Source organism: Octopus bimaculoides, chromosome 1, assembly GCF_046866305.1.
Source record: "Octopus bimaculoides isolate indiv1 chromosome 1, ASM4686630v1, whole genome shotgun sequence".
Lineage (NCBI taxonomy): Eukaryota > Metazoa > Mollusca > Cephalopoda > Octopoda > Octopodidae > Octopus > Octopus bimaculoides.
This window is the reverse complement of record NC_142928.1, coordinates 152,432,265-152,459,985: the sequence shown is the minus strand read 5'-3', so window position 1 is coordinate 152,459,985 and position 27,721 is coordinate 152,432,265. Positions and strand designations below refer to the sequence as shown.

The following is a 27,721-nucleotide window of genomic DNA, read 5'->3' as shown; positions in this document are numbered from 1 at the left end:
GAAACACACACACATACACACACACAGTCATTGAATTTTGTTGTCGAGTGAGAGTTCAATATGTGTAGAGTATATGATTCCTGCTCAAAAACTACAGTAATGTGAAACTTGACTCACAAAATAAATATATATATATTATCATTTAATGTCTGTCTTCTCTGATGGCATGGGTTGGATGGCTTGACCGGATCCAACTAGCCAAAGGGCTACATTGAACTTCAGTGTCTGTTTTGTCATGGCTTCTACAGATTGGATGTCAGTGACTTTGCAGAGTGTACTGGGTGCTATTTTCAGGGCACCACTACTTCTGAGGTCTTCAAGTAATTTGCAAGACAAAGAAAAATCTTACTCAACTGAATGAGGTTGTAGTTGTGGAGAGAGAGAGAGAGAGAGAGGCAGCTTTATGGTATGTGTCGAGAGGGTAGAGTATGATGGAGGGATAGGCACATGTATCTTTCTATAAAGATGATGTGTGGCTTCTGTACAATATATAAGGGTGGCTGGGTGAATAATCGAGAAGACTTTTTTATATACGAGCATCAGTTTTCTCTATTGCATTGCACCTCACTTGTTAGCATCTGTAGATGCAAAACCATTGTGCCTTGACCTCTCTGTTTGAGACTTGGGTGCAGCTTCTATGAATTAAGGCGAACAACAACAACAACAACAACAGCAACAACAACAACAATAATAATAATAATAATAATATTCTCCTTTAGGCACAAGACCCGAAATTTTGTGGGGAAGTGTTAGTTGATTACATTGACCCCTATACTTGACTGATACTTATTTTATTGATCCTGAACGTAGAAACAAACGAAATGTCACTAAGCATTTTGCCCAGCATGCTAAAAGTTCTACCAGCTCACCATCATAATGACAATAATATTAATAGCTTCCAATTTTGGCTCAAGGCCAGTAATTTTAGAGGGAGGGTTTCAGTTAATTTTACACCAACCCCTGTACTCAATTGGTACTTTATTTTATCAACCCCAAAAAGTGGAAAGGTAAAGATGACCTCAGTGGTATTTAAACCTTGAGGCTAAAGAGCTGAAAGAAATGCTGCTAAAGCATTTTGTCTGGTGCACTAACAATTCTGCCAGCTTGCTGCCTTAATAATAATAATAATAATAATAATAATAATCCTTTCTACTATAGGTACAAGGCCTGAAATTTTGGCGGAGGGGTCAAGTCAATTAGATTGATCCCAGTACGCAACTGGTACTTAATTTATTGACCCTGAAAGGATGAAAGGCAAAGTCAACCTTGGTGGAATTTGAATTCAGAACATAGTGATGGGCGAGATACCTCTAAGCATTTTGCCTGGCATACTAATGATTCTGCTGGCTTAATAATAATTATTTATATATGGGCATCATATATAAATATAATTATATATATATGGGCCTTAATAATAATTCTAATCCTTTCTACTATAGGGACAAAGCCTGAAATTTGGGGGTGGCGATAGCTGATTGCATCGACCCCCAATACACAACTGGTGCTTAGTTTATCAATCCTGAAAGGATGAAATGTAAAGTTGGCTTTGGTGGAATTTGAACTCAGAATGTAACAATGGGCAAAATATTGCTAAGTATTTCGTCCAGCATGCTAACAATTCTACAAGCTCACCACCTTACTACTACTACTACTACTACTACTACTACTACTACTACTACTACTACTACTACTACTACTACTTATCATTATTATTAATATTATTATTATTTCAAAATTTTGCCGCAAGGGCAGCCTGGGAAAGGTGGGGATGAGTCAACTACAGTGACCCCCCAATGTGTCGACCCCGAAAGGATGAAAGGTAAAGTCGACCTTGGCAGATTTTGAACTCAGAATATAGCATCAGGCGAAATACTGCTAAATATTTTGTCCAACATGCTAACGATTCTACCAGCCCACCGTCTAAATAATGTTGCAACTACTACTACTATTAATAATAATAATAATGGTACAGTAAGTAGGGAAGAATAAGAGAGGATGGGAGAAAGAGAGAGTGTGAGAAGGGGAGATGATGTGTTGGTTACTTCAACATCTCATTTCATTAAGTAAACATGTTTATATTCAAATCTTTTAATAATCATGCTTTAGAATATATTTCGCCTGCAACCCCGCCTCTCTCTCTCTCTCTTGCTCTCTTTATTTTGCTCACTCTATGCTCTATTTCTTGAAAAATATCCTTTTTTGATATTTGTGGAGATGAAAGAAAAATATGAAAATCCAATGATGGAGCCTGATCAAAACAAAAGAAATTAATTATAAACATTGCAAAAAATTGAAATTCATATAGTAGCTCTCACCTTTGATTATTGGAAAGTGAATATTCTATAAAGAATTATTTGTTTGTAAATATATGTATAATAAATACACACACACAGACAAACACACAGAGACACACACACACACACACACACACACACACACACACAAAAATACACAAGTGTGTGTGTATATAAATGTATGCATATGTGTGTGTATGTGCATATAAATATGTATGTGTGTGTATAAATATAATACGTATATGTATATAAACATGTATATATATGTATATAAACGTGTGTGTATATGTATATAAACGTGTATATGTATGTATATAAACGTGTGTGTATATGGATATAAATATGTATGTGTATATATATATATGTGTGTTTGTGTGTATATACATGTATGTATTTATACACACACACACACATATATATATGTGTCTGTTGTTTTTTCGTGAATTCTCCTACATATATATATAGCAGAAACCAAATATATTTTAATAAAAATTTATGCTCTTGTTCTGCTTTCTTATAAAATTATTCTGTGAATGCACCTTCAGCATTTATGATAGTTGGGGAAACTATCTGGGACATGCTGGTGTACACATGTTATGAAGAAAGTTATAAAATGCAGTTATTAAGATATAGATAATAAAATACATAGCTAGATATTCAATCTTTGACAATTTGCGTGAAGATGCATATAGAAAATTGTTCGGTAAACAGTGAGAGAGAGAGAGAGAGAGAGAGAGAGTGAGAGAAATTCAAACAACTCTTACTGGCACATATACACATACACATACACATACAAGTGCTAATCACATGTATACATATACATGTACCCCACTCTCAAATATACATACACAGTATGTATTTGTGCACCATCAGTGTTCACATGTGTGTATTGTGCATATGCCTGTTTTTTTCATTTGAATTACTCTCTCTCTCTCTCTCTCTCTCTAACACACACTTTAATCATTCCCTTTCCACTGCATGATAGATTCTTTTTACACTAGAAGAATCTATCATTAGCTCTTCAATGCATATATACATGCATACATACATACATACATTCATACATATATATTTATATATTTATTTTTCTTTAATCTCTTAACTTGTTTGTCATTAGTTTGTGGCCATATTGGGGCAACACCTTCAAGAGTTTTAGTCGAATGAATCAACCCCAGTATTTCTTATTTAAACCTGGTACTTATTCTGTTAAACTCTTGCTGAATTGCAAAGTTACAGGGATATGAACAAACCAACACTGGTTGTCAAGCAATGCTGGGACAAATACAAAGACACACACATATATATTTATACACACATACGTATACATGATGGGCATTGTTCAGTTTCCATCTTCCAAATCTACTCACAAGGCTTTGTAACTAGAGTAGAAGTCATTTGCCCAAGGTGACACTCACTGAGATTGAACCTAGAACCATGTCTGAAAGCAAACTTTCTACCACATAGTGTGTGTGTCTTCATGGTGGTGCTCCAGCATGACTGCAAACACATAGCTGAAATAAGTACAAGAATAAAAGAATATATATATATATTAAACAGAACATAACAATTAAGATCGTTTATAATATATTTAGTTGCACCTTCTTACATGTGTTTCACTAACAAAGAATTATAAATTATATAATGATGTAAATTATATAATAAAAATGTACCGTCAAATCTTCAAAGATGTGTAACCTTTATTTATAAGATTGCAGGATAGCAACCATCTTTCAAATGACAGTATGTTTTGATTATGTAGTTTATATTATTTGATGCTGATGAAATATATATAAGATAGTGTAAACTTATAAACAATCTTATAAACAGTTTCTCCTGTTTTGTTTTGTTTTTGACTTGTACTCTTTGTCTTAGCCAAACTGTGGATTCACACCAAATGAGATGAGGACAGCAAATAAACAGGAGTATGCGTACTAAATATTGGTCATTTGTAATGCAATTTGCATGAAATCATGCCATGTACATATGTGTCTATATATATACATGCCTGTTTTGTGTGTGTGTGTATGTGTGTGTGTTTATATATATATATATATATATATATATTATTAATTAATGGTAGGCGATGGATTTCGTATTAGACTTTTGATAAAAGTCTAATATGAAATCCATCTCTTACTATTAATTAATGCTATTACCCTAACTGCTACTGCGTAGTTCCTGAACTAGATCCAACGGAAGTGTACCACAATTGCAGATGACAATAGGTAGCCTAAACTGTGCTGGTGCTCTACTCAACATTTAAATACACTAATCGAATTATACGTATTTGTCCAAATTATCTATGTGTGTGTGTGTGTATGTGTGTGTGCACGTTCATGTATGTATATCAGTATGCATATTTATATAAGTAGAAATGTGTGAACCTACATGTATGTATATATGATATATGTGAAACCTTGCCAGATCAGATTGGAGCCTGGTGCAGCCTCCTGGCTTGCCAGTCCTCAGTCAAACTGTCCAACCTATGTCAGCATGGAAAGCGGACGTTAAATGATGATGATGATGATGATGTATATATGTATGTATGTATGTTTTTATGCATAAATATATGCATGTATATCTGTGTGTATGTTGGCTCACATAGTGTTTGGAAGTGTGTTGTGTGTTCTGGCATGATGCAGTGCATAGTGATTGTTAGATTTGATGATTTAAATGTTTATAACTTTGGTGTATTTCATATTAACTCATATTATGTAGTTATACCCTATTTGTGCCTAGATGTTGTTGTGTTATCTATCTAAAGTGCAAGTTTTAAGCTCAAGACTGGAACTTAAGTAGTCTTGTGTTGGGATTTGAAAAAGGGGAGAAATTATGAATTTTGTTTTTGTTGAAGTACCGCTTACAAGTTTATCATAGATGCATTGAATTCTTATTTATGCATCATCATCATCATAATCATCATTATCATCATCACTTCTCTTCACCATCATCATCATAAACTTTTTCTGACTTGTATGTGTCCAAGAAAACTGTTGCTGAGTCCTATTTTGCTACAGTCAGATGTTTTTCCGTTTCACCAATCCTCACATATTTTCAAGCAAGGTAATATTTTTCTTAGTCTAAGGAATAGAAAAAAATGACACTATTTGTATAAACGGTGATGTTTGCTCACAATCAGTGCACATATTTGAAGACAAGTGGGATGCTTAATCTCTTTTCATCCTGCTACAGTTACTGAAAAGCTCTAGAGTCCCTGATTAGATAAGGCATAGGACTATCAGTAAAAGTATTATTACATAACATGTTAACTGCCACATGTACCACTGTTAGTTCATCACAAGCTTCACACAACCACCATATGCACCACCAGTGGTACATTTTCATAATTTTAGAAAATATTTTATTTTGTATTGACTTGGCTTCAATGATATTTAAATAGTATGAGTGCTAAATATTAGAGTTTAATTATGAAATATTATGAAAATACAAAATAATTATATTTCATTGTAATTAAACAGTATGTAGTATAATCGCATGAAATATGTGGCATCACTGATAAGTTCCAGTAACAGGCCATGGCAGTTAACAAGTTAATGTACCACTGTTACTGACAATATTACTGTTGTGTGTGTTGAATAAGGCATTATGTATTCCTTACCATTCTTGTAGAGAATTGACAAGTGGTTTTAGTGTATTACTCTTAATCCTTTAGCATTTAAACTGGCCATATCCAACCAAAATATTCTACTTGTTCTATGTTGAAACTGGTCAATATTGTTCTAAACATTGAGTTAACTCATCAAAATCTCAAAGCCGCAAAATAATGAATCGTTAATTCAAAAGAATGTCAATCAATAAGCATTGCCTATGACAAAATAATGTGAATGCTAAAAGGTTAATAATCCTAATTTAAAAAACTTTTGTCAATACCATATGAGGTGTTCTGTGTATGCATGCTTATAGTTGGTACTATTGTGATCACATGATCGAAGTTTGAAACTGATTGTGCCATTTTTCTTTCTGGCTTTGCTAGTGAAGCAGCCATGCTTACATTGTAATGTGCACCAAAGAACAAAGAGTAGTGATCCGATTTCTTTGATCGAAAGGTGTGTCAAGTGCTAAAAATTAATCGGAGGCTTTTGGCACAATACTGGGACAGCGCTCTATCACATAATAGTGTGTATGAGTGGATCGAGAAGTTTAAGAGTGGCTGGACAAGCATGATGCAAGAAGATGGAGCAGGACGCCAGAAGATTCAGCAAGCTTGAGAGATAGTAATAGCGAACCGGTTCACCATTACTGCTCTTTGTTCTTCTCTGGTGCACATTGCTATTGGAGCGGCCATGCTTACTCTGTAAAGCCTGAAAGAAAAATGGCGTGATCAGGCTCAAACTTTGATCACGTCACCACAATAGTACCAACTATAATCATGCATGCACAGAAGGCAGTGTGACAGTAGTAAAGATATATTATAGTGAAAGTGCGGATAATTTTTGACTTCCCCTCGTATGTTTAACTCATACAGAGGTGTCTGGTCTAACAGACAAAGTGCGCTGAAGTTCACGTCATTCTTGCAGCAGTAACATCTTTATTACTTGGTACCATATTACCAAGGCAGTGCACTGTCTTTGTTTTAATTAACACTGGAAATAATGAAAAATTTAGTAAAATAACTGTCATCACACTAGTACATGGAATATGTATCAACATGAAATTTTGATGGAAGTTTTGTACTTGGATCACTTTAAAAGAATCTTGTATCATAGAACCAGGGGTGTTCTCAGGTGGGTTGTTATTTAAAGGGTTAAACTGCTGAATGGTCTCTCTCTCTCTCTCTCTCTCAAAAAAAGAAAATCAGTTTGATTCTACCACATATATATGAATACATTAAAAGTGAATGTGACATGTATGTCAGTTATATGGCTTACTATGATGAGTTGTGCCCCTCGAATAATATTAACTTAGAACTAGACAAATTAGGTCATAAAAACTTCTCTTTTTAACTCCAAACATTGGCTGCTGTAGTTGTTGTTTATCCTCATGTCATCTCTGATCAAATCAGTCTACTTGTGGTTAAAGACATCAGCTATGGCCAGTCAGCCTTTTTGTGTGCTTTGAGGGAAATTTGGTTGCTTCATCTAGTAAGTTAGGAGACTGCATTGTTGGCTTATGATTCATATAGAAATTAAAAGCATAAAAGAGACGTGATAATAGTTGAAATCAATATGGAAATGATATGTTACTTTGGATTTTAGATGTAAAATTGTCTTTTATTGTCTTGTATTATTGGCTGTTAACTCTAACAATTGTTGCATTTCTGTTTACAGGGAAGGTGACAGTTCAAGCACAGCTGGATCACTTCTGTGTCTGCCTGCTAACTCTGAGGTGACATCATTTGTTGTTGATGGCAAAGAGGTAGTGCTCATTGATGCTGATACATTCTCACAAGTTATGGATGAAATTGCATTGCTCAAAATGAAACTGGGACAGTTGACGAGTGTCATTCAGGTACTTTGTTATCGGAAACTGAGTTTCTCTATTCACCCAACAGCTTCTTCTTTTTTTTTTTTTTTTAGCAGAAGAAATTTTAGGAAATAAAAATTATAACAACAATAATAATAATAATAATAATAATGATAATAATAATAATAATAATAATAATAGGAACAAAATCTTTAAAAAATCACTTTAATCTACTTTAAGATATTCTATTTTTGACACTTATCAGTTGAAAATTTGAAACAAAACTAACCTGACTGTAGAGCAAACCTTAATAAATTATAATAATAATAACAACAACAACGATAATAATAATAATAATAATAATCTTTGTTCTCACAATTCCAAATGAACAAACAAATACAAAATTAATTGCTGATAGTGAATATTTAAAATTTAAATTTATAAAATATAAATTATGTATAAGGGTGTGCAACTTAATAGAATATATATAAAAAAAGAAAAATAAACAAAAACATGCAGGCATTGAAAAAGGTCTGAGAACTCTGGAACCTTGACAAACTTTAAGACAGATCAAAACATAAGCTCACTCCCCACCCATTCAATTTACACTACATATATTGTAGATTGGAAGTCAAATTATTCACCCACCCCATACTTGACAATGTCACATTTCATAAAATTCTCCAAAGATGTCTCTCTCTCTCTCTCTCTCCCTCTCTCTCTCTCTTCAAGTTGAAGCAAGTTTTATTGAAGCTTAACCTCTCCCCTTTATCCATCCCACCTTCCTTTTCCTACATAGTTATTAAAACGTTTTTGCCATGATTGCAAATGTAATCTGTGTGTTATAATCCTTGTAATGAATTAGGTCAACAACCTGACCTCTTCTACATTTTGTAACCACTACTTTTACTACAACTATGTCACCCAGTCTCTACGATGAATTAAGCTTCCTAAATGCACCTGGAATCACCTGTGACTTGACTACTGGTCTTATTGGATATGCTTATCTACAAGAAGGCACGGGGATTGTTCAATGTTAGCTCATAGGCAGGTGATTACTGGGCAATGGATAAATGCATGGAAGAGATTTGCATTGTATCCCAACAAAATTTATAAATTACTTTGTAGTAACTATGTAGCTTACTTTGAAGCTGGTATTATCTCCCAATGTATTATCAAGAGATGGAAATTTGAACTTTTAATCCTAAATATCCAGTGCCTTTCCAACACATCTGTGCAACTATGTTCTCTCATTGATTGAAAATTTCCTGGTTGATAATCTGTATATCAATGTTTTGTGCAAGTTTATTAGCAAACAAGAATAGTTATTCCACTGTGTGGTGAGAAGCTACATATATCACTTGATGTGTCAGATAAATTCCTTTGGGTTTTGTGTGCAGAACCGGAGCTTGGTGAAATTAGAGTAGCATGTTGGCCAACAGCAGATGGACTTTCTGAAACACTGAATAATCTGATTATTTAATTACTGCACAAAGCAACTAGAATAATAATGATGTGTGTATGTTTACAAAGAGTGGTCTTTGTCTTATAACTTACTTGGTGACCCCACAGGTGCTGGTATCATGTAAAAAAAACACCCAATACATATTGTAAAGTGGTTGCCATTAGGAAGGGCACCCAACCATAGAAACCTTCCCAAAGTAGACAGAGCTTGGTGCAGTTCTCTGGTTTACCAGCTCCTTTTTAACCATCTAACCCTTGTCAGTAGGGAAAACAGACACCAAATGAAAATGATGATTATGTGTATGTGTGTGTGTGTGTGTGTGTGTGTGTGTGTGTGCGTGCGCACTGTAAAGTGGTTGGTGTTAGGAAGGGCATCCAAGCATAGAAACCATGCCACAACAGCTGTCCAACCCAAACCAGCATAGAAAGCGGATGTTAAATGTTGATGATGATGTGTGTATGTATGTGTCTGTATATATATATATATATATATATATATATATATATATATATATGCATATAAATCATTATTATTTATTTTTGAACCAACATCATTATTGAGATGTGTCATGATTGACTGAAGTTCGACCTTATATTGTCTTTGAGTCTTAAAAGGCTGAGTGATATCTTTAACCCATCCACTAGTGTACTGTATGTACTGTACTGTAGGATTGTATTGCAGTGTTACAAAGTTAATGTCATTCTGATTGCTTCCCATGATTGGTTTTACATCTTCATCATGTCTGCTTACAGTTTGTTGGACTCAGTTAGTGAGGGTCAACTGTCTTGGCCATGTACACAGTACAGTGTGAATGATAGTGTGCAGGATAGGAACTACTTGACTAGCTGTGGCTTTGCTGACAATTACCAATAACTCAGTTAGAGAATTGTATAATGGACTTTGATCCCAGCCCTTATTGATTGACTCCAGATATTTTGTGCCTTTTGCTTATAAATTAATGCTAAATCATTGCTGTTTAAAGGAGCTGTAAAGTATCCCTGGTTATATATTTTAATTACTGTAGCTTGATAGACCCAGGAAGACACGGGATGAAGTGGCAAAATGTGATCTTTAGATGTTGAGTCTCATGGACATGATGACAAGTGGCTGAGACTTCTGGTGATTCGTTGTGCTTGAGTAGACACACCAAACTAAGTGAAATCGTGTTCATGGTCAGTGCCTGTGACATGTAAAAGGCACTCATGCTAGTGACATGTAGAAGACAACCCGGTACATTCTGTGGAGTAGTTGGCATTAAGAAGGACATCCAGCCATAGAAACCAAGCCAAAACAGACTGGATCCTGGTGCAGCTCTCTGTCTTACCCGCTGCTAGCATGGAAAACAGTTGCTAAATGATGATGATGATGATTATGATATGTTAGAAATAGTAGATTCTATACTCGAAGTAGACAATACTCTGATAATCTTCATATTGCTCTGAACTTAACAGTAGCAGTCGTATATCTATTTGTACACACAAACACGCACATACACACACACATGACAGGTGTACTTCCATGCTCTTATAATTTGTCTCTTATCAAACTTAACTTATTTCCCTATTCCATGTGATGTGCCAAATTAGTCTTTTCGCAGTTCTTAGTCTCTGCCTCCTGCAACTGGAATCTAACATCAGTGAAATGTATGGCTTGACAAGTGGCTTTACAGAAATGGTAGCATACAAGACCAAATGTTTGGCAATATTTACTATGCTAGCAGTTTGAATCTGGCCCAAGCTAACTTCACATTTCACCCATCAGAGTTTGATAAAATAAATATCAGTCAAATAGCAGGATTCATTCAGTCAACTATAGCCACCCCCATCTATCACATTTATGGGCTTGTGCTAATGTAAGAAATCAATATTATTTCTGAGATTGACAAATATTGGTTGAACATCAAACAAAATGTTTTGTGTAAAAGTTACAGCCCTTTATATGGTGAGTCTGAACTGTGTAAAGGTTAACTTTGTCTTTCATCATCTTGGGTTGATAAAACAAAACTCTTCTGTGGAAATGGGGCTGATCTTAATCGATTGTGCTTTCCTCCCAAAATTTGAATCCTTGTGTCTGTGCTTGCAATCAATATTTTTTCCTGTGTGGGCAAATCCAGTGTTTTAGCCAAGATCGTTAAATCAACTAAACAACTAAATATCATACTGATGTTGAGAAATATTTAGCTATTGATTTTTGGATCAAATTAAGAACCATGCTAGAAATAGCATTTATTTGGACTGTTTAGACTCTAGAACTATGTTGACATTTTCTTCAAGTTGTGGTTTTGTTGCTTGTAATGTTAAAGTGTCTGACAAGGAGATTGCTTGTATTCACACCCACACAATAGCTGCCTCTTCTGACACATATACTAATATACAACACATGAATGTATGCTCTCACAAATATGTACAAGTATATGTACATGCTCATACACAGTCTTACATATACCTTTGTACTCATAAACACAAGCTCACATATATACACAATTATATCCTCCTACACAATTATATAATAAATGGATAATAATCATTCTATGTAATCATGTCCATGCATACATTTCATAAACATACATAGTAAGAAACATCTAAATAGTGCAGTAGCATTTGTACACCCATGCATACTTGCACTTTTAAGGAAAAGCTAATGAGGGAGCTTCTATGCAGTCATTTGACAGGCTAGAAAGAGTAACCAAATTACTCTTGACAAGTTTAAAAACCTGGAAGGATACATACAACTGTGTAATTGTAGATATACAAAAAGACAAGATGGTCTTGATCAATACTGACCTGAAGTTAAACAACAGCCTGAATACTTTCACAGCTGTACATAGTTTTGACAGTCTCATCTTTTCCAAAGACATGGTGTATAGGATCACATTGTCCAATGTCTTTAATCTTCGGTTGCCTCAATCAGAGACAACATGGAGCTAAACAACAGCAAGAACAACACCTACTCTTAAGCATACATACTATCCATCCATCCATCCACCCATCCATCCATACATCAATCTATCCACCCACCCACTCGCTGAGTGGTGGTATTCCTAGATATTCTTAGAACAAATCTGTCATACATTTAGATAACTCTCATACTAAATCTAGACATGACATATTTATTCAAGTACAATGTAATTCCAAATATAATGTAATCCCTACTTTTAGTATCTAAAATCAGTAATATGTCTTAAATTATTTTATATTATTTTCACACTCTCAATTTTGACCTTTCTTGTAAATATAGTATATGTACTGGATCGTATCTGAATTCATTGCTATACAAAATAAATTATATACTGAACTCTTGAACAATCAAACTATATATATATATATAATATATTGAACATTACTTGTATAATGCCAAATGTCATGATTCTGCATTGCATTAAAGTGAGACTAGTCGTTTATACTATAGCTATGGCAAAAGCTGCAGATTATTGGCTGGGCTAAAATGTTATCTTCACTTTGAAGCTCATTAACAAGTGATGATCATAGTTGGTATTCAGTTATCTTCCGTCATAATGTATCATCATCATTATCAATTTGTCCCCATTTTCTATGCTGGTATGAATTGGACACTTTGACAGAATCTGACTGGATGGAGGCCCATGTTTCTCTCTCTCTGTATGTGTGTACACACACACACACACACACACACACACACACACACACACACACACACACACACACACACACACACACACACAATATTTTCTTGTATATGTATAGCATTATATACATAATGCTTTACTGAACAACCATTGGTTTATGATCTATGTATATTGGAAAAGCATTGTTATAGAATATTTACAAGCTGGGGTGTTCTAATTTTTATTTATAAAGTTGCTAGCATGGCTTATGCAGCTAATTTTACACATGCTTCTGAACTCAATCCCTTTGAAATACCTTGAGCAAGTTTTCTACCATTACAATTGGTTGATTAATGCTTTATAAATAACATTTGGAAACTGTGCTGGAGCCAAATGTGTGTGTACATATATAAAATGAGAGAGAGGCCTGTGTTGTGAATTTGATGACATAATGCTAGACATTGTACAGATGTAAAACAACAAACTTGACTTGTAATCCCTCTCTAGCATCTTCCCAATGCCTAAATCTGGCAGTGTGCCAAAACTGTGGCATAAGTCAGAGATGTATCATTGTAAATAAAGATGTACAGCTGTATAATACTGAATCAGTGGGATGCAATCAACCCGAACTTGGAGAAAAATCAAAACAGCTTTTGTGCAATAAGGAGCATTGTATCTTAGATATTGACCTTAACCCATTAGCATTTAAACTGGCCTTATCTGACTCTTATATTTTACCTATTTTATGTTCATACTGGCTCAATCCAGTTTCTCACACCTAGTTTACAATGTCATTGTAAATATATACCATCACATCAAAATCTCACATCTATAAGGTAGTCTGAATAAATGAATATTACATTGAACAGAGTAATCAGAATGCTAAAGAGTTAAGATCATTGAGATGAAAAATAGTAACCTGACAGTGGTGCTGTTTTATCCATTTCAAAAACACTTCTTTCTTATTCAGTGCACAGAGACATCATCATCATCATCATCATCATCATCATTGTTTAATGTCCGCTTTCCATGCTGGCATGGGTTGGATGATTTGACTGAGGACTGGCGAACCAGACGGCTGCACCAGGCTCCAATCTGATCTGGCAGAGTTTCTACAGCTGGATGCCCTTCCTAATGCCAACCACTCTGAGAGTGTAGTGGGTGCTTTTACATGCCACTGGCACAAGGGCCAGTCAGGCGGTACTGGCAACGGCCACACTCAAATGGTATTTTTTATGTGCCATCTGCACAAGAGCCAGTCCAGCGGCACTGGCAACGACCTCGCTCAAATATTTTTCACATGTCACTGGCACAAGTGCCAGTAAGGCGACGCTGGTAATGATCATGTTCAAATGGTGCTTTTTACGTGCCACCGGTGTTGAAGCCAGTCAGCTGCTCTGGCAACGATCACGCTCGGATGGTGCTCTTAGTGCTCCACTCGCACAGATGCCAGTCGTGTGGTGCTGTCATCGAATTTGATTTTAATTTCAATTTCACTTGCCTCAACACGTCTTCGCAAGCAGAGTTTAGTGTCCAATGAAAGAAAGGTACACATAAGTAGGCTGTTTACACCCCTGGCATAGGCCATGGGTTATGGTCTCATTTGGCTTGCCGTGTCTTCTCAAGCACAGCATATTTCCAAAGGTCTCGGTCACTAGTCATTGCCTCGGTGAGGCCTAATATTTGAAGGTCGTGCTTCATCACCTCATCCCAGGTCTTCCTGGGTCTACCTCTTCCACAGGTTCCCTCAGCCACTAGGGTGTGGCACTTTTTCACACAGCTATCCTCATCCATTCTCACCACATGACCATACCAGCGCAGTCATCTCTCTTGCACACCACATCTGATGCTTCTTAGGTCCAACTTTTCTCTCAAGGTACTTACATGATGATGAAAATACTTGTGGTGTACAGTTGTACCTCTCAACTTACTCTGGGTCAAAGAAACCCTGTATTGAGGCACAAGAAACAAGATGGTGACCACAGGTGACAACAGCAAATAGTTTAACAGCCTATCAGGCATGTTGCAAGGAGATACTCATTTACCTTCATTGTTGTCCTGGGCTATATACTGAATCTATTAATGGACTTGCTAACTTTCCACACATTGGAACTGCACTCTAAACTACATGGTTGTGAAGCATACTTCTTAACCATCCATCTATGCCTAATTATTAATCTTGTCTTTTAAAAGAAAATTATACCCAGAATCTGTCTGTCATTAGTCTTATGTTATGGTTAAGTGGAATTTTAATTACTAAATATAATTAAAAACAAGTTGTAGTTATGAGAAACTAATTTGTGATGCATTTCATCATGTCCTAAATTAATATGACCTGATTTCCTGCATTGATATCACATAGAGATCTGCTGTACATTACATACCCTATTGTATTGTACTTTTTGTACTGTATGGCACTGTTATGTGTGCATTAATTTAACAATATAATAGACTTAGTAAGCCTCTTTAATTATTAATATTGTAATTGAATTTTATTTCTTCATCCCAAATTACTCTTTGGCATCGAAACTTTCAATGTTTTGGTAGTATTTGTGGATATATGTGAGGAGGAGAGATGTGTATGATGAGAAAGAAGAGATAGGTCAAATTTAAAACAGGAATAGAAAATGAAAGGAAGAAAGAGAGAAAAAAGTTTCAGAAATATTTCTATTTTTGAGATGATGTATGTGACTGGCGAGCGTTGTGGATTTACTGTTTCTCATATCTAAAAGAACTAAGATGAGCTGCATATCACTGTTTAAAATTTATGGTTGATCCTATATATATATATATATATATATATATATATATATAGCTGTAGAATTGTGTAATGTATTGAGGATGGTGCATTTATAAATTACATTAAATCTTCTACAGTGGGTTTGTAGAGGGTAGATGGACCCAGGACGACAGTTACAAGTGGGTGTATTTTGGAGATTATTTTCAGGAATGGAGAAGGTAATACTGTCAGAGGAGAGGTTAGAAAGGTCTAAGTTATTAGTATTATTAGTATTATTATTACTATTATTGCTATTATTGCAATCGTTGTTGTTAATTATTCTATCTGTAAGGGTGATGGAAGTTGTGGTAGTATTCTGAGTAGTGTTAGTAGGATGGGTTGGGTTATGGTTGTGGTTTAACGTATAGGGTTCAATGCTGTAGCTGTGTACATGCTGGGCGCTCGTGTGTTTAGAGTTGTTACAGTGTGAGCTTTGATAGTAGAGAGAAAGCTTTTGCTTATTAGAGGCTGCTATGATAAACTCGAAGTTGTGTGGAGTGGAATAGGATAGCTTCATGGTGGATCTATTAAAGATAGAGTAATATTTATGTTGACGAGGGAAGTTGGAGTCCAGTATATTAAAGAAGTATTTAGCTAAGTTCTTACCACTCAGTGAGGAGTGGGGTGTATACCATAGAATAGAAAAGTGCAGCAATATCAGAGGAAGCTTAACTGAGAAATTAGCTTTTGTATGTGGAAGATGCACAGGTACAATAAGCACTGAAAATATGCATCAACTGCCAGGAGGATAAGCTAGAGTTAGTAGATAGCTTCTGCTATCTAGGTGACCAAGTTAGTTGTGGAGGTGGATGCCCCAAGAGAATAGCTGTGAGAATAAGATTAGGCTGGTCAAAGTTCAGAGAGCTCGTCCTTTGCTAGCAACAAGGGCCTATCTCTTAAAATGAAAGGCAGATTGTGTGATGCCTGTGTGTGAACAGATATGCTACATGGCAGCCAAGAACATGCATTGGCTTGAAAGAAATGAAGCCAGCATGCTTCGCTGGGTGTGTAATGTCAGTATGCATGTTCAACAGTGTAAGCATCTTGAGAGAAAAGTTAGGCATAAGGAGCATCGAATATGGTGTACTAGAGAGATGACTATGCTGGTATGTTCATGTGATGTGTATGGATGAGGACAACTGTGTAAAGGCGTGCTGATCTCTAACTGTAGAGGTAGACCCAAGAGGATATGGGACAAAGTGGTGAAGTATGATCTTGAAACTTTTTGCCTCACAGAGGCAATAACTTGTGACAGAGAACTTTTGGCGATATGCTGTGCTTGAGAAGACCCATCAAGCCAAGTGAAATCATAGTCATGGCTGATGCTGGTGTCATGTAACTGGCACCTATGCAAGTGGCATATAAAGCGCACCTTTCGAGTGTTGGGCTTCACGGAGGGAAATTGGCTGAGTTCCTTTCGTGCATTAGGCCCCAGGGAGACAAAGTGGCTGAGCTCCTTTCAAGTGTTGGGCCTCACAGAGGCAGTGACTGAGACCTTTGGCATTATATCATGCTTGAAAAGACCCATCAAGCCTTGCAAAATCACAGATGTGGCAGATACTGGTGTCATGCAAATGGTACTCATACCGGTGGCGCATAGAAGCACCTATTACACTCTCAGCATGGTTAGTGTTAAGAAGGGCATCCAGCTATAGAAAACTATGCCAAATCAGATTGGATTCTGGTGCAGCCTTCCAGCTTACCAGCCCTAGTCAAACCGTCCAACCCATGCTAGTGTGGAGAATGGACGTTAAATGATGATGATGATTATATATATAATACACACACGCACACATATATACATACACATATAGTATGTGTGTGTGTTCATGTTTGTATGTATCGCTGTCCATTTACCTCAAAAGATAAAATAAATTAGTTCTGACTTTATTATTTTCTCTTTTCCATTGTGGCTAAATTGTGAGTTTCTTGTTTTATTAAGTGATTCATAGTTCATCTGGTTCAGATGCTGCTTTCTTCCCACAATAAGTATGATAATCTTAACTTGATTGTTACATGACATTCAATAGGCTTCTCTAAGTAATTTCCCTCAGTCATCATGATAATGTTTAACACCAACTTGTGTACATTATTGGGATTCTCTTAACACTAATCTAGCAACTACAGAGAAGGATACGTTTTGTTGAGGAGGTCCAGTAAAACTGAAACATATCCATAGTTGTCATTCATATTTGTTAAGAGAAAATTAAATTAATATTTGTGCTAAATGTTTACTTCTCACTGCATGAGTAGTATTAATTAATTAGATATTTCAAAAATTATATGTCACACATATATAGTGTATGTGTTTTGTCTATGCACCAGTTTGCTGCAGGATACTATCCCAGGGAATACCCCCTCCAAGATCAAGCTTTCCCAAGAAACTATCCTGCTGCAAGTTGGCATATAAGTAAAACATATACTCTATGTATGTACGACCATGTAATACATAATTGGAGCTGCTTCCAATTCAAAATTTAATTCAAGATTTGTTTCATTACTACATTAGCTACTATGACTCTAGCTTGTGAACCATGTCCCCTTATTGGATGTGTATTATTATCACAGCTTGGAAATCTTTTATCTTCAACTGGCAAGTCGTTTTCTAGATATGTTTCAATCAACTTCCTGTTGACTTCATCAGAATTTTCTAAAATTTATTGTATGTCATCAGTTGTAAACAGTTTTGCTCTCCAGGAGTGTCCAGGTGTGGTAAGCTTCATTGGGGAAAGATTGAAAGAAATACTCTGGATAAACCCCAAAACAGCTCCATCTGCAAGCAGGCATCTGTAAAATGTGGATTGACGGACGTTTTTAGTGTGATTAGATTTTAATATAGGATTTGCTAATTCCTGCTATATCAGAAACTTATATGTAACTTAATAAAAAATATTTTAATACCTATGACTCTTCCTGTTCTTGAATGGCAGTCTTATCTATTACCTGGTTTAATTACCACGTAGCCCTTCAGTGCTTTTAGTGGAGTATACTGTATTACAAAGCTTTCTGGCCACGTCTCTAGTCTGAAGGTAACTTCCTCCCTTTCTTCCACCAGAGTGGGAAGCCCTGTAAAAAAAACATGAATCCTGCCATGCCTTCTCTGGCTAAGCCATGTCAAAAGGAATAGTAAATAGGTCTAATTGCCATTTCAATTAGAATCTCATAGAAATACCCCTTCTCTCTTCTATATATACACACACGCGCGCACACACAAACACACACACACACACACACAATTTTAAAGACGTTTAGAATGGGTGTATAAAAATTTGGATAATGTTTTGATTCTAGAATTATCTACTTAACTGTAATTCAATATTAGGTTTACTATAAGTTAAGCTTTTGACAGAAATATGTAATAAGTAACGTTTACTACATATTAAACATTTTTTATTAATATCTTTAAGTTGTACTTTGATATAATTTTATCATGAAAATTTTAACGATAGTTAAAATAAAATTTACATGTGTTCTTTTTATTTTTGTCTTTTTATCTCACCGCTGTTGCTCTGTTGTGTTAGAAGTAGTTCACTCTGTAACCAGTCTAGCTTTTTCACTAAAACCAAAGAATATTGCTTTTGTAATTCACATGTATCCAATCAACATTGTATATGTTGTTGATTGTAAAAATAATCAATATTAATGTAGTCTACTACTACTACTAATATAGCTATTTTAGTTCCTCATAACCAACACATACTTTTGCTTTGGTTAACTATGACTAGATAATGTTATTACTACTGTTGTATATTGTAACCAATCAGTGTTGATTCTGTTGTTCACTTAAACCAATCAAAGATATAGCTACTCATTGTAACTAAGCAAATACAGCTTCAAGTATTTATGTTATTCACAGCAAACACTGTGCTAGTTATTTCTTGTAGCATATATATATATGAGCACTGCTTTAATTTTTCACAATAATCAGTCAAAATACTTCTCAAGATATTCATCGAATTTATCAAAAACTGTTCCAGCTGTTCACTGTTGTTAAATGAACAGCTTTTGCAGCATTCTCTTTGACCAGTCAAAACACTGAGCTTTTCTTTCTGTGTAATTAAAACCACCCTAGTTATCCCTTCTAATTATTAAATCAGAGCTTTGGTTATACATCTGTGATGAGAGTAAACACTATTATGATAATTTATTCTAATCAACCAAAAGATTTATTGAGCAAATTTTCTAGTCTCAACATAGTTATCCAGTGTATCCCATGAAAACATTTTCGATCAAATTTCTTTTAGCCAATCAAAAATTTGTGTAGTCTTTCATTATATCTGATAAGAACTCTGATTATGCATTTCATTTGTTTAGCTATTCACCAAAAGTGATTTTATTTTCTATTTACTGATTAACTTCTGTGTTGTTTGAAATTCACATTGACCAGTCACTTTTACCTATGTTGGATCCTCCTGACATATAGGATTAATAAATATTTCACTACTCATTAATATTAAACACTATACTCCTACTAACTTAATATTCTGCCTCTAATTCTCTAACCAAATTGTTTTATATAACAAAACACACTACTCTAATACTAAAGTAACAATTAAAAAATAGACGTTCAAACCATTTTTAGGTACAGATTGTGAATAATATAGTTTTACTCATTCTTCAAGAATTCTCTATCATATAAACAATAAATTATTGCATCACTCCTGTAAGAAAAAAACATTTGTAAAACAGTATCATAGAATTTATGACATTGAATGTTAAAGCAAGATAAAAAAAAATAAATAAAATTAGAATTTAGCTAAATTCTCTTATGTATTGCAATTTTTCAACAGCCTAGAGGGTTCACTGGTAATAGTTGTTATCTTACATAGGTGACCTTATCAGCAGAGAAAGCGGGTGTTGTGAAAGTATATTGTCCAGAGTTAGGATGGAGTGGAAAAAGTTCAAGTGACAATTAATTCAGTTGATAACAAAAGAATTCTCTCTCTAAATGAAGGGCAGGTTTTATGACAGATGTTTGTAGAGTGTAATATTGCATTATAGCATGCCACGTGCACTGAATACAGTGGATATGCGAAGGATACAAAGAAAAGTGCTAATCCCATACTGCATTTAGTTGTATAATGTCAGCATGCATGCATAAACAAAGGAAGTAGATGAATTGAATCTGCCATAGTGTCTAAGGGAGATGACTGCACTGGTTGGATGAAAAAATGTAGATAGTGTCTGTGTTGTCTGATCTCAAGCTGTTGAACCTCATGAATGGTTTGATCAGTCATACTGCGTTTGACTCTGTGGCAGACCTATTTAACCTATGTTAGCATGGGAAAAGGATGTAAAGTGATGAAGATGATATATAACTACAGGGAGAGATAGATAGATAGATAGAGAGAGAGAAAGAGAAAGAGAGAGATACACAGAAATACTTTTGTGTATATATACATATATACGCACACATACATGCACATGCATAATCTTAATACTAATAATCTCATTTTAGCAATATTCTGTGATAAAACCAAAACTCATAACAATAGAGTAACTGAGATAAGAGAAGAAAGAAAGGGTGTAATTTTGAAAAAAAGAAATTCCCTTAAAAAAGTACGATTTATCTGAAAGCTGATCCAAAGTAGAGAGTAAAGCACATCGTTGCTGTATTACTATTATATTTTATCTTCTGTATCAGTCCCAAAATCATATCTGACTATGCAAGATCATATCATAACTGATACTTCTTCAAGATGGGGGCATGCCTTATGCATGTGATATGTTATCCTTTAGTAGACGTCATTTTACTTGTGCTTGTATTTCTCCTTAAATGTTTGCATTATGTAGATCTGTTTTTAAATCACTAAGCACACTGCTTCCTCCCAGAATCCCCTTTTAAGTTGTCTCTTATTTTGCATTATCCCTTTATTTTAGAGATTTTATTGTTTTAGTTTATTTCATTTTCATTTTTTAAAACTTTGTTCAGTTCTCATGCACTTCAGAAGTTTGCTTTTGGTCTTGAGTAAAGCAGTCTTTTTGATAATCTATCTGTGTTTCTCTAACCTAGTAGCATCTATACTGGTCAAAATAACCCATTTTCTTGTTCCATTATGTGCAATGTGAATCTGCTAATTATTATTTCATGGATTTTGAATACCACAGCTATTTTGCCTCATTTCTCCTCAGATTCTTTATAATTTAACATATTTATTTAGCTCAATCTTGGATTATGCTGTAAATAATTAAACACTTCTAATTATATTTTATTTCAATTTTGGGGAATATTCCTCATTTGTGAATATATATTGTAGATTATCAAGAATGATAATATTTTTCACCTTTTATCAACAAAAATGGTTTCAGCCAACAATTTTCTTCCCCACATTTATTTTTCTCCCGTTAAATGTATGAATAAAATGTTTGATGCTTGAGTTCTTAAAACATTTTCCATATTTCATTTTTCATATTTCTGTGGATAGATAATTTATTCTGTTAATTAATTATTTTTTAACTATGTAATCATTTGTACACATTCAGCATTACTAGCACTGAAAGGGGTCAGCATTAATGAAAATATCACATAATTGGAGATGTGGAGAGATTCCTGATATAAAATATGTTCTTAAGTCAGAAGTGTAAATGAATTTATATTATTCAGGTGATGTAGAAGACTGAAGCAGAGTAAATTGGTTTAATTCTTTTGAGTTAAATTTTGACCTCTTCTTATTTGATAATTGAAATGTTAAAATGGAGCTGCAATTTCCTAAAATTTCATTGTTACTATTGCTTATCCTGAAAGTTGACCTGATCAAGCAGGTATTCAAACTATTCCAACTATGATTGTCCCATTTTTTTTTTATTCCTACAGGCATAGTGTGCCCATGACTACATTTACCTAATGCATCCATTATTAAGATAACAGAGTATATTTTGAAGGAAATTTGGCTGTTATTTTATAGAACTTCTGTTATAGCTTGAAAGTCCATTATTTAATTATTTTATATTAAATCAGTACTGGCTGTCCATCTTCTAAGAGATGATATTATGTCTGGGTTGAAGAAGAGAGTAAACAATAATACTCTACTGATTTTTAATATTAAAACAAACAGTTATGAAATTATGTCTTGACATGGACATTATTGAATTTTATATTCATTTGAAGACTATTGAGAATTTTAATGAGTTTCTCCAAAATTTTATATAAATAGAATTTGAAATAATATAAAATCCTAAGTCTCTTGTTCATTAAAACAGCTGCAAAAATCTGTACAATCTTATATTAGTAAAACATGTTTATTTACATAGAGAACAAAGGTTGTTATAGCATTAGCCATTACTTGCCAACACCTTTGTTATTACTGATGTTTGTAGTGCTAAGGCTTGATGAGAATTTACATTTGTATATTAGTAAGAAATTAGAACTAATATTTGGATAAAAATGATGTAATTATGGTAAATAAAAGATAATGATTTATTCATTGAAACTGAATACCAGACTGTTAAGTTTGCAACAAGACCTGTTTTGCTGGTATTGATTAGCTCAGGGATTCTCAAAGTAGGCTGTGCATACATTTAGAGATATGCAAAAGAAATTGTGGTGGTACATGAATTTTATAAATGCTGTAATTTTGAAGTAATTGCAACAAACTAAATGCACCTCATGTGTCTAGAAAATGTGTGGTGGGTGCCTTTCATTTTTCTGATCCACTTATTATGAACAAGATGTTTCAACATTGTCTATAACCATAACTAAATTGTGTATAACAAATTAATTGAGAATGATATGTGGGTCTGCCTCCCTAAAACTATACCTAGAACTGGGTTAAGTGAACATCTTAATGAAGATATAAATTATCATGACAACCGATGCTTTCCAAATGAAATCCTTTGCAATATTTGTTCTGTAGTGAGTTAATGGCACTATTGTTATTCTCACTCTTAGAAATGCAGTGAATTAGCAATTGACCTGATGGAATCATAACCAATTGCAATTTTTTCACAAATTACTATATAAAATTGATGAGAAAAATTAAAATAGAATAACATCTTTTTATAATTTCCAAGCTGCTTATATTTTCCTCCTGCTACAGATCAGAATTTGCTCAAAATAAATCTGGACTGCTTCCACATACAGTTATCTCTATTCCCCATTCAATGGTAGTTACTAAGAGCAATACTTACAGTCAAAAAAGGACAAATACTGCACATAAAAACATGCTTAATGGCAAGTGTCAGAAAAGTTTGATTATGTCTTGTAAAATAATTTTGGTGGAAATGTGATTTTATGTATTGCAGTCAATCAGTCTGAAAGAAAATATGAAATATTTTAATCCATAGGCTTGTTGTTGGCATTAGGAAAAACTCTTAAGAAATCAAAATATTTATAAATATTGTATATGCAGTAAGAAAAAAAGAATAAAGCAATAAAATTTTTAAAAAGTATATAGTAGCATTAATGGTAATGGAAACATTTATATCTATATTTCTTCAAAAAGGAGTGACCAGAATGCTTTAATCTTTAAAATTCTATATTAAAAACGTAATGAATAGAACCTTTCTTAATCTCAAATTTCCTTTTTGCAGTAATTTTTGCTGATATTATCTGTATATTTAAAATATCTTTCTATCTAATTATCTATCCACTCATCTATTCATCACCTACACAATAATCCCTCTGTTTCCTCTGGAAATATATATTTCTTTTCTGATTAGTAACATTACCTTACATTTTTAGGGGAAGTTTCATAGAATGTTGTAGCATCCATGCCTTTCTCAACCATAATAAAAAAGAAAAAAAAAAAGGTTTCTCATCTCAGGAACTTTTTTTTCTACAGCACATCCCATTTCCTTCTATGAATATTGATGTCTTACGTAGGCGCAAGGTCAGTTTTATTTTTTTAGAGGATGAATATAATCAATTTGAATTAATTTGCATATATTACTAATACTTGTTCTATTAACCCTACTGGAATGAAATACCAAGTCATCACCTGCAAGTTTTAAGCCTAAATTGTATAGAGATGGAACTGAAGCTTTCAGAATGGTATTCTACCATATATGCATACTCACTGCTATTCCTGCTAGAAGTATTAACACTTGGTTAACGCAAAAGTTAAAAGTTCTTACCTATTCTTATCTCTGTCTCTCTCTCTCTCTCTCTCTCTCTCTTTCTCTCTCTTTCACATCATGTTGTCAGTTTGTCTTGTTATCTTTTTCTTCTTCTTCCTCACTCTAATCTTACATCATCTGAAGTGGGATAACTATAGAGATTGAACAGATAGCATGTGTAATTTGTAAGGAAGGGAAGCTTACACATATTGCAAACTTATACTGATAACATTAGAATGAAAATTAAAATAATTAAAAGCTTGTTCTCCATAGGAGAATATTGCTCCAGATGTTAGATATTGCCTGGTTCATTGCAGATTTAACACTGAAATGATTTGAAAACTGGGTTTAATTATAACACATGCATGAATGAGATTTTAATGATGTTGTATATCACTTGTTAATTAGTTAGGAAGATTGGGCAGTTATGGGAGGTAAGATTCTACCTTGTAATCAAGATTTTAGTCAGTAACCTGTCTGTTCTTTAATGGTAGTTCCTTTGTTTTTCTTTATAGCTGTTTATGTCATTTGTCTTCAACTTTCATCATTTCTCTCCTCATTTTTCAATTTGTTAATATATCCCTCTGTTTTATCACATGTCTTTTTCATACATCTTTTGTAAACAATAATGCTAGAAAGGAAGACTTATGAAAGTTGTCAGATCAAAATGAATATAGAAACCACCTAGTTAACATACAAGCTTATTACTTTTATAACACTGTTCCTTTTCTGGATGTTAGTTTTAATTATTACCTTATAGTGTACCATTTAAGCTTCATTCTTACAAAATAATTGTTTGCAATTTCATAAGTAAAACTAAAGAATTATTTCAACTTAGAAGTTTTTAAGGAAATTTATATAATGTCAACTAACTTAATATGCAGCATGAAAGGAATATATTTTTTCATGATGGATGGAACAAATCTAATGCTTAATAGTGTGATTATATGACTGAATGTTTACTTGAGTGTATGAGTTCCATTCTCACTTTTCTCTCACTGTATTTTCTTCATTTATTTGTATTGTTCTAAGTTCTCATTTAGTATGAACAGAAATTGTCCGGTAACTGTTTTTGGCTCATTAAATCACTGAATGTAAAATGCATGTAGTATGCCAAGAGCAAGTCATCTTAACTGGGCCTCTCTAACTCCACTAACCATAAATTGAAAATTATAGGTGTCAGGTGCACATTAAGTGAAATGGCTTATTAAGGACTTGGATCCTATCTTGGATTCAGCTCACTCAGAGATTTACTTGCACAAATATTACATTTATAATATTACATTTATAATGTTTACATTATAATGTTCAGCATACCTTTTATTGCCTCTCATTTGCCATTCGTTGATAAGTAAACCAATAATGTTTTCATGTGATTATTTGTATCCTCCTTTAATTTCATCTTATTATATTCTCAATATTTTCTGACATGCAAGATACTTTCAAAATGTCTGTTCGTATGCTATAAGGTCATACGGTCGTCTTTTATGGACTTTTGAGAACAATCAAAAGGAAAGTGAATAAAATAGTGCATCTACTATCCAATTCATTTGTGACATGGAAAAAAAGTGAAGTAACCATTCTACCAAAGGCACAATAATATTCCAGTCTCCTCAAATCACAGAAACTCATAAGAAACAAGATTAGCTTTGCAATCTCACGCAGTCAGTTTACTATAGACAATATTATATGAAGATTAAATATCTAAATTCATTATTGTGAGTGATTGAGGCATGAGGATGTGATCTGCACTGAGAAAATTGTTTGCAGTGAATACAAACTTTTGATTCATCAGCTAGTGAACCAAATACCTTACCAACACTTAAGCATACTGATAATTAATTAAAACTATATGATTACTAATTGTAGCATGTTCAATCTTGCTTATAACATTATTACAAATAATGCTTAGCATTAAGTGAATAGTATTCCTATGTCCTGTAGTTATTGATTCAATCTTTTATTATATACATTGTTACCGGACCTGTTGTGTAATGTAAAATAGGAGTAAGATTGTAACTATTTACTAAATTGAACCTATTTCCTCTGCTTCATTACTAATTCTACCTAATAGCTAACATAAATGTAGTAATATGATTTAGTAGTTGTATAGATTTTGCTTCATAACAATTCAGCTGTTCATTTGAGTGAATTTTGCTTGACCATTGATCCAGATTAATCATTCAGTTTGATACTTGCATGGGTCATATGTTGATATTATGTAGTTGGTATCAATTCTTTGCTTCAGAGTGTGTATCTGCTTTTTTTGGTTTTTGTACAGTTGCAATAATTTCAAAATTATATTATCAGTGTTTGCTAGTTTCTTCATGTTCTGTCTTGTGTATAATTGCAAATAGTATATATTTGATTAGCATGCTTATATATATATATAATATATATATGTGTGTGTGTATATATATATATATATATATATCTTTATATGTTTTGGTGCAGTGTAATACCATTATCTTCTCATGTTCATTTTGTTGCTTGCTGTGCCAGTTGCATTTATATCACACTTTCTCTCCTATGTATTCTGTAAAATTGGTCTGTTTTCGTGGTGTCATCTTCAGTATGTATTTACCAGCACATTTTTATACCTAGTGCGTCCAACTTTTGTAGACGGAGTCATTGAGCTATTGCAACCGAGGTTGTGTTCACAGCGCCATTTGGCCATCTGGGGTGAGTTGACAACAAACAATTTATTGTGTAACCTGTGCATATTTTGATAGAAAATGTATTTCACTAACCTCACCTCTCAAGTAAGTCTATTATGCACAACTATTACACATCATATGCATACATATATGCACAAAATGGCTATCTTTATTTTCCTAACTGAAGTTGCTATGTTTGTTTCTATTAATGTTTTATTATCTAAAGCAAATGTCAGCTGTGATAAATTTGTAAACTAACCATGAAAACATAATATATTAATAAATATAAAATATACATTTGCTGACACTTTTGCTAAAGTCTAGTCAATCAGACGACAAAAATAATAAATTACTGCTGAAATTCAAAGCAGTTTTAATTCTGTAATCTGCATTGCTATTTTCATTAATTGGAACTCACAAGGCATGCAAATGTCTATTTTATCTAATTTGAAGCAAATATTTAAT

General features: G+C 33.8%; 1 protein-coding gene across 40 annotated transcripts in view; it reads left to right on the top strand.

Annotated features, from left to right (window-relative positions):
* Nucleotides 1-27,721, top strand: part of LOC106879466 (uncharacterized) — a 281,512-nt gene that overhangs the window by 198,343 nt on the left and 55,448 nt on the right. For 8 of the 40 annotated variants that reach the window (XM_089359878.1, XM_052971400.2, XM_052971397.2 and 5 more), the window contains 3 exons: nucleotides 7,583-7,763; nucleotides 24,326-24,373; nucleotides 27,222-27,281. In XM_089359878.1, the coding sequence (XP_089216004.1) occupies nucleotides 7,583-7,763; nucleotides 24,326-24,373; nucleotides 27,222-27,281 (289 nt within the window). The remainder of the gene's footprint in view (nucleotides 1-7,582; nucleotides 7,764-24,325; nucleotides 24,374-27,221; nucleotides 27,282-27,721) is intronic. The other 32 variants (XM_089359929.1, XM_089359936.1, XM_052971408.2 and 29 more) reach the window with 7 other exon arrangements.